General features: G+C 41.0%; 1 protein-coding gene across 2 annotated transcripts in view; it reads right to left on the bottom strand.

Moving 5' to 3' along the window:
• Nucleotides 1-2,068: 2,068 nt before the first annotated feature.
• LOC137524844 (thioredoxin domain-containing protein 6-like) overlaps nucleotides 2,069-7,591 on the bottom strand; it is a 57,339-nt gene continuing 51,816 nt past the window's right edge. For both annotated transcript variants that reach the window (XM_068245239.1, XM_068245240.1), the window contains exons 15-17: nucleotides 7,326-7,558; nucleotides 6,049-6,135; nucleotides 2,069-3,268 (exon numbers count right to left, since the gene is read on the bottom strand). In XM_068245239.1, coding sequence (XP_068101340.1) covers nucleotides 3,234-3,268; nucleotides 6,049-6,135; nucleotides 7,326-7,558 — 355 coding nt within the window. In that variant the 3' untranslated portion in view covers nucleotides 2,069-3,233. The remainder of the gene's footprint in view (nucleotides 3,269-6,048; nucleotides 6,136-7,325; nucleotides 7,559-7,591) is intronic.

Raw genomic sequence — 7,591 nt, 5'->3', positions numbered from 1 at the left:
CACAAATAATAATAATTGTTATTATTGTATTTATATAGCACCAACATCTTTCATAGCATGTTCTGTTTGTTATTCCTTTGGTGAAAGAAATAGGCGGCAGTCCCCTAATTACAAACGACTCGAAATACTATTTTTCATAAAATTGTCTCCATGTAAAAAATATACTTTAACCTTTATGCGTCGTTTGAAGCTGCTTTTGCAGTGGCAGCCTCTGTGGGATTAACTTGTTTGGATGCCTAGTGCAGCCAAACAAGTGCATGGGAGTAAGAAGCTAGTTACCTGCTCCGAACAGCTTCTTCTCTTCCTCCACCAGCGGCTCTGAACGCCTGGCAGGTCTTCTGGGTATCGATCACATGATATGGCAAGTGATCAAGAGACCGTGTCAGCTGTGCAGCGCCACCTGGTGGTGGAAGAGGGGTGATCGGGCAGACTCTTTCATCACCCTTCTTCCACCTCCAGTCTCCTGGAACCCGATCACGTCATACCATGTGATTGGAACGAGGAGACCTGCCTGGTATGGGTCGCCGCCGCGGTAGAGGAAGAAGAAGCTGCTTTGGTATTGGAGCACAGCGTGACCAAGCGTCTAGAAGGATGCAAAATGGTCATCCCTTGCCCGCCACCCACCCCCATTCACACAGCTGCCTCTGATGTTTCCAGCGATGGTCTACATCACACAGCAATCATAAGTGGATAAGTACATGTATGCTGACACTGACGAATGCTGAATAAACCACACATTTGCAGGACAGATGGTGCACAAACTTTTTCTTTACATGGATATTATTATGGAAACATTAATGATAAATGTTACAAGCAAGGTTTCTGCGCAAAACAATATGCACTTTATTTCTGTAGAAAACACTGGTACACCATAAAAACACTTTTTCTTCTCAGTGGGAGACACTGAATTTCTGTAAGCTCAACAGGTTGTTAGTATGCACAGCTGGCTAGATGAAAATGGAACTGATTTACTAACATTCTAATGCACTTGAGATCATTGAACAACAAAACCAATCCATAGCCTGGATTCATTATCCAAAATGTACGTAGCATGTTACCTGAGGAAGTGAGGGATAGTTACTCTTACGAAACACACTGTAAACAATAAATTCTCTACTTGCCTGCATAGCATACTTGTAAATGGATTAATGTTTTGACTACGGTTACTGTTCAAATTTGGCAATACCTGGTTCGGAACCCAAACAAACACAATCAGCAACATTTCAGCACAGAACAGCAGGACCAGAGCCTTTTAGTTAACTCCGATACTTCCTCCTTCTAGCTTGGAAGGAGGAAGTATCAGAGTTAAATGAAACATACCCTGTCCTGTTGCGTGCTGAAATAGTGCTGATTGTGTGTGTTGAGGTTCCGAACCACACATTGCCGAATTTGAACAGCAACACTAACTTGACAATACTGGATAGCACCTATTGTGAAAATATTATATAAGATTGTCACCACACAGGTTCAAAGTAATATTTCCAGTGCCGTCCCACCTATGATGCCAGGTGAGGCATCTTCCTAAGGGGGCGGAGTCTGGGGGCAGCGCCAGGCAGGACCAGGAAGTGTGCTTGGCCTGCTGGCACCCAGTTTACAGCCACCCGCCTTGCCATAGGGGGGCCCACCGTGAGGCAGCCAGGTAGGGGGTCAGCGGGGACAGTGGTTGGGAGGGAGGTTGAACCACCCCCTCCCTCACCTGGGTCCCCCTGGTCCACGCTCCCCCCTCAGCTATTAGTGCTGTGTGCTGTGTATAAGTGTCAGGCAGCGGGTGGGGAAGCAATGACTCACCTCCTTCCGTTCCAGGCGCTGCATTCCACTGATCATCACTTCCTGCAATACCTCCTACTGTACTTGCAGAAGTGCAGTGGGCAGCATTGCAGAAAGGGACGAACTTGTGAAATGCAGCGCCTGGAACATGGAAAGAGGTGAGTCATTGCTTCTCCGCCCGCTGCCTGACACTTATGCATAGCACTAATAGCTGGAGGGGGAGCGCGGACCACAGGGTCCCAGGTTAGGGAGGGGGGTCTGACCCCCCCCCCCCCCCCTACTGCTGTGCCCGCTACCCCCCCCCCCCCCCTTCCTGGCTGCTACCCCCTCAAGGCTACCTATCCTGGGGGCAACTATACTAGCTACCTATATGGGGGCAACTATATTACCTTCACAAGCCTCAGGCAGCAAAGAGTCTAGAACTGGCCCTGAATATTCCCCTATGGCTGGGGGCAGAGGCGGGAGAAAACCTTTATGACTTGTGCCAAGCCAAAGAGTTTCTATACTGGATCGGTGGACTACAGGACAATCCGGAAAGCTCCTGGACCATATAGTGGTGTCCCACTACTGTAGTATGTAACTTTAAAATCTCATGTGTACTTTGAACCTAAAAGAAATACCGAGGTGACATGATGAGGTAGATGTGTGTATGCATAGTGCCAAGCACACAAATAACTAAGCTGTGTTTCTTTTCTCTCTCTCGCTCTCTGCCTGAAACATCACATATGCAATTGACAGTTTCTGCCCAGTCGGTACCTAGTCAGACTATAGTGTAACCCTCACTGACAACGAATTACAGCCATAAAACAGTTTCCTGGTAGAAAATGGCTTCTGAGATCAGGAAAGAGATAAAAAGGATCAACAGTTCACAGATTTTAGCTCTGGCATACTTCAGTGAGTGTGTCATTGAGCAGAGACAAACAGTAAAAACTTAAAATGTAGATTTAAAAGTAAAAGAGAACTATGTGATATCTAAAACAAGTCATTTTTGAGAGACGGAGAGATGTCATTGTTTATCTCACCAGTTTATTTTCACCTCGGTATTCCATTAGCATTTATTAGGTATACTGCATTCTGTGGTTAATTAGACTTAATAATTGCCTTGTTGCGCTGATGGTGTAGTGCAGAAAATCTGGCAAATATACAAATCTTGGCTTTACAGAAAATCAAAGAGATACAGGAAATCAACTATCAATCTATGAACCGGCAGCTGTGTAGATTTAATGGCTGCTGTTTAAATAATTGGCAGTTTGAAGCTTTGATCTACCTGCAGCCAATTCCGTTCCAATTTTTTTGGGGGAAATTTTTTCTGCTCATCTTTAATCATCACTGTTATTATGTCTGTTATTAAATTGTAAGAGTGTATGTGTCAGTTTGTAAAGGCACGAGGTGAGAACTCTAATTTTCTGACATGCCTATAACTCAAAAATTTAACCAAAGCTTCTGTTGTCAAGGAAAAGGCCCATTTAACTTTCTTCTTCTTGAGGGTCCGCTTCATTCTCTGTATGTAAATAGAGCAAATGGAACATTATTATTACTACCAGAAATTTAATCAGCTGGTTTCATAATTTCTTATCTATGTAAAATATGGTGGAAGTCAATACTCCACTTCAAAGGAGAACTCCAGTATGCATTAAATATGTAGACCTGCTAGTTATATTAGTGATTGCAATAGTCGAGAAAGTAGTTGCAGGTTGGCACTACAGTGTTTCTATCACGTATGGCGAGCTGTGCACTGGGGGCATTCCAATGTGGACTACTTTCTCGACTATTGCAGATTAGTAATTGCAGCTTATCTTTGAATTGAAAATACTAGGGCCATCCAGTAAGTAACAGCTGTTTCCAATTCATTAATTAAGGAACATTTTAATTCAGAGACACTATCTTCTGATTAATTATCCACATAATCACCTTCTTTATTAATGTAGGCATCTATCAAATCTTTTAGAAGGTTTTCAATCCCTTTTGTTGTAGTAGCAACACACTCCTCCCCTATGGGTAGGACGATTTGAAGGAGGGTGGTGGGTTTCTTACATGTCTTAAAAGTACGGCGGTACAAGGGGGCGTTCTTAGGGAGGATAACTGCCATTTCCTCCCCGCCCATATTCGATGTTCTAATCACTCCATCAAGATTTTGGCTGACTATAACAGGGACCCCTGGGGGCACTGGACTGAGAAAATGGTGCTGTGACATATCATTTACATAACGGCACCTAGCGCAATTAAACCCCCTCTCAGTACAGGGGTACTTTAAATTACACAAAAAGAATAGCTTGTATGGCAGATAAAAGCAAATGGCTGTTACTTTCTGGGTAGGAGAAACTGGTGGGATTTAATGTTAACGCAGACCTGAACTCAGAACTTCCTCTCTGCTCTAAAAGATACGCAACAGCAGAATATCCTTTAATGAAAAAAATTTCTTTGTTACAGCTAATACAAATCCTGCAATAAATCTGCACTGTTTCTAATTCCTGCTTTCATGGAAGAAGACCTATTGTTAACATCCTGTGCTTTCAAATGAGCTTATCTGCCATGACAGTCAGGTGACACAGGGGAAAGATCAAATTACAACTTGTGATTAGTCACAAATGGGAATTAGGCTAAACTCTCCAAATATATAAAGGGTTAATTTCTTTCGGGTTTTCCTTCTGTCCTGTGCAAGAGTTCAGGTTCACTTTAATAGTGCTGAACAAATAGTTACTGGTGTTCTGCAGTCATGTGACTAGCAGTGCAGGGAGAGACGATATTAACCTGACAGATGCAAGTTAAATTGCACAGAAAGAATACCCTATGTGGCAAATGAAAGCGAACAGCTGTTTCTTTCTGGATGATCTTTGCATTTCCCTCTTCCTTGTAATCGGTTTTAAACGATTGATAAAGTGCATCTTGCTGATCTTGATGCATTAACAATATTGTGTTTTATTTTTCCTGAAAACACAGAGCTATTCTATGGTCTTTACAGTTACGTTTTTTTTAAGTTTGTGCAAACAATCAAGCAGGTTCAGAGCGAGAAAGCAGACTAGAGAGAACACATAAAGCTCTTACAAATGACATGGGACGTAAATAATAAACTAAAAAAGCAAGCAAAAAAAAAAAATATATATATATATTTATTGACCCATGGCTACTAAACTCTTCAGCTCAATCATGAAAGTCAAAAAGAATGAAAGAAAAAGAAGAAGAAGAAGGAGACGACGAAGAAGCGTGTATTCAATGTAACGCGTAGTCGTGAGTCAATGAATATAAGATTACTTTTAATTGACCTTTTGAACTATTGTTGTTTTTTGGAGTTAGCTCACTAACTTCACCTCTTTGAATTTAAACCTTTAGCAGCCATTTTTTTAGAGCCTTGAAAGTACTCCAGGTCAATTTATTTTATTACATTTTTTTACTTCCTATTTGTGACATTTCCTTGTGCTAATTAGTAATGCTGTAATGTGTATTTATGGCCACTTGTCTGTCACTAGGGGGCAGTGCGAGACAATAACAGAGGTCTTCTGCTTTCAGTTTCTGTATTTTCTGTTAACAGGGAGAGATCAAAGCATTCCAAGATATTTACAGAATTTAACACTATTTAAGCTGCTAATGGGTTAATAATTTGTTTAATCCATTTATAATCCTTTGAGGCCTTCTGACAAACCTTATTGTATTGTCCATCTTGGTGGAATGTTTGGGCAACCCCCTCTCCTCCTTTCTCTTTCCTTTTTTGGAGTGGGACAATCCAGGTACGACCGAGACCCCCTAGTGGAGATAGGCCTGTGTTCTCCATCTGCTTTATGGTGTGGTGCCTGTGAGGCGACCTTGCAAGTACCCATTATATACTATATATATTTATTGTATTCACGTAGACATACTAAACCAGAAGTGATCCTTTTTTCTCTCCCTTCCTCTCGTTATTAATCATGTTTACTGCAGCTTTTAAATATCAAGGATAGCTGATTATGCAGCAGGATTTAAATTTGGTGGGCTTGATTCACTAAGACAAATAGCCTGCCTTTTCAAAGTTAGCATGCCTTATCAAAGTTAACACACCTTATCAGAGTAGCAAAGCGAGCGCTAACGAACCCGCAGGGGCTCAGGGCAGGACGAGTGAAGCTCTCATCATTGCCAATTGGCAGGCATAAATTCGCTATGCTACTCTGATAAGGTGTGTGAAGTTTGATAAGGCGTGCTAACTTTGATAAGGCGTGCTATTTGTCTTAGTGAATCAAGCCAGAAGTCTTTTAAAAGTGCAGTTGTCTAGGAATGAATTCAAGTCATGCTTCTATCATTAAATACAACCTGAGAGGGCTGCAATCTCATTGCTCTCCTCACTTGGCTTGACTTCCTCATCAGTTTTGGATTCCGCTTGTGTTTCACCGTGGTCACCTGCAAGATATAAATACAAATAATTCAGAGACATTTAATATTGTTCATTAACTACTTTGGCCTCCTGGACGTACTAGCTATGCCCAGGAGGCCATGTGCACGTCCGCGCCGTGCACGCGCGCTCCCGGCCGCGGATCGTTAGCCCACGAATCAGTGAATCGGGCTATGGTGCCCGATCACTGATTCCTCTCCCTCGCAGAAAAAGCGCCGTTTTCTCTGGCTGTTGCGTCCCTCTAAGCGCATGTTACGCTTAGAGTGACGCCATGTAAACAAACTCATGCCCGCCATCTTGTGGCCAAAAAGTAAAACTACAACTAAAAGTAAAAAAAAAATAAAACTCAACACACATTTATATTATAAAAGTACTGTTTACATCCCACCCTCCCAAAAAATACCCAAATAAAATGTTTAATATAAAAAAAAAAACATTACAATAAAAAAAAAAAAAACGTAAATATTTACCTAAGGGTCTAAACTTTTTAAATATCAATGTAAAGATGAAATATTTCTATTTTTTTTTTTATTCTAAACTTGTAAATAGTAATCGATGCAAAACGGAAAAAATGCACCTTTATTTCCAAATAAAATATTGTCGCCATACATTGTTATAAGGACATAATTTTAACGGTGTAATAACCGGGACATATGGGCAAATACGTGAGTTTTAATTATGGAGGCATGTATTATTTTAAAACTATAATGGCTGAAAACTGAGAAATAATGAATTTTTTCAGTTTTTTTCTTATTCTTCCTGTTAAAATGCATTTACAGTAAAGTGGCTCTTAGCAAAATGTACCACCCAAAGAAAGCCTAATTGGTGGCGGAAAAAACAAGATATAGATCAGTTCATTGTGATAAGTAGTGATAAAGTTATAGGCTAATGAATGGGAGGTGAACATTGCTCGGATGCATAAAGTAAAAAAACGACTGAAGGCTGAAGTGGTTAAACACCCTGTGCATAAAAGCCCTTTTCCTCATTTACTATAGTAAAATCTAGATGATGCCACTCCCAGACCAAACCTACCTCCAGTCCAATGTGCCATCTACAACAATAACTGATGGTAAAGTAAAGAGTTGTTTGAAAAATACAGTGCATACACTATATTGTATGTTCCTGTATATTGTATACTGTATATTCCTGGAAGTAGTCATTTACAGTAATAATTCATTGCTGTATTCAGTGAACTTACCATTGATTTCTCTGTCCATATCAATGTCACCAAATATGAAACTGATTTTCTTCACAGCATGGTGTTCATTGGAGGAGCCGTGTACTGCATTTTGTAGAATGCTCTTTGCAAACAAGCTCCTCAGAGAATCAGGAGCCACAGTCTGTGCTTCAGTGGGGTCTGTGGGGCCCATCAGTGCCCTCCACTCTTGCACTGCATTCTCTTTGCTAAGGATCATCATTAAACATGGACCTCTGTAATCAAATAAAGCACAATCAACCTCATGA

Source organism: Hyperolius riggenbachi, chromosome 7 (genome assembly GCF_040937935.1).
Source record: "Hyperolius riggenbachi isolate aHypRig1 chromosome 7, aHypRig1.pri, whole genome shotgun sequence".
Lineage (NCBI taxonomy): Eukaryota > Metazoa > Chordata > Amphibia > Anura > Hyperoliidae > Hyperolius > Hyperolius riggenbachi.
This window is presented reverse-complemented; position numbering and strand designations above follow the sequence as displayed.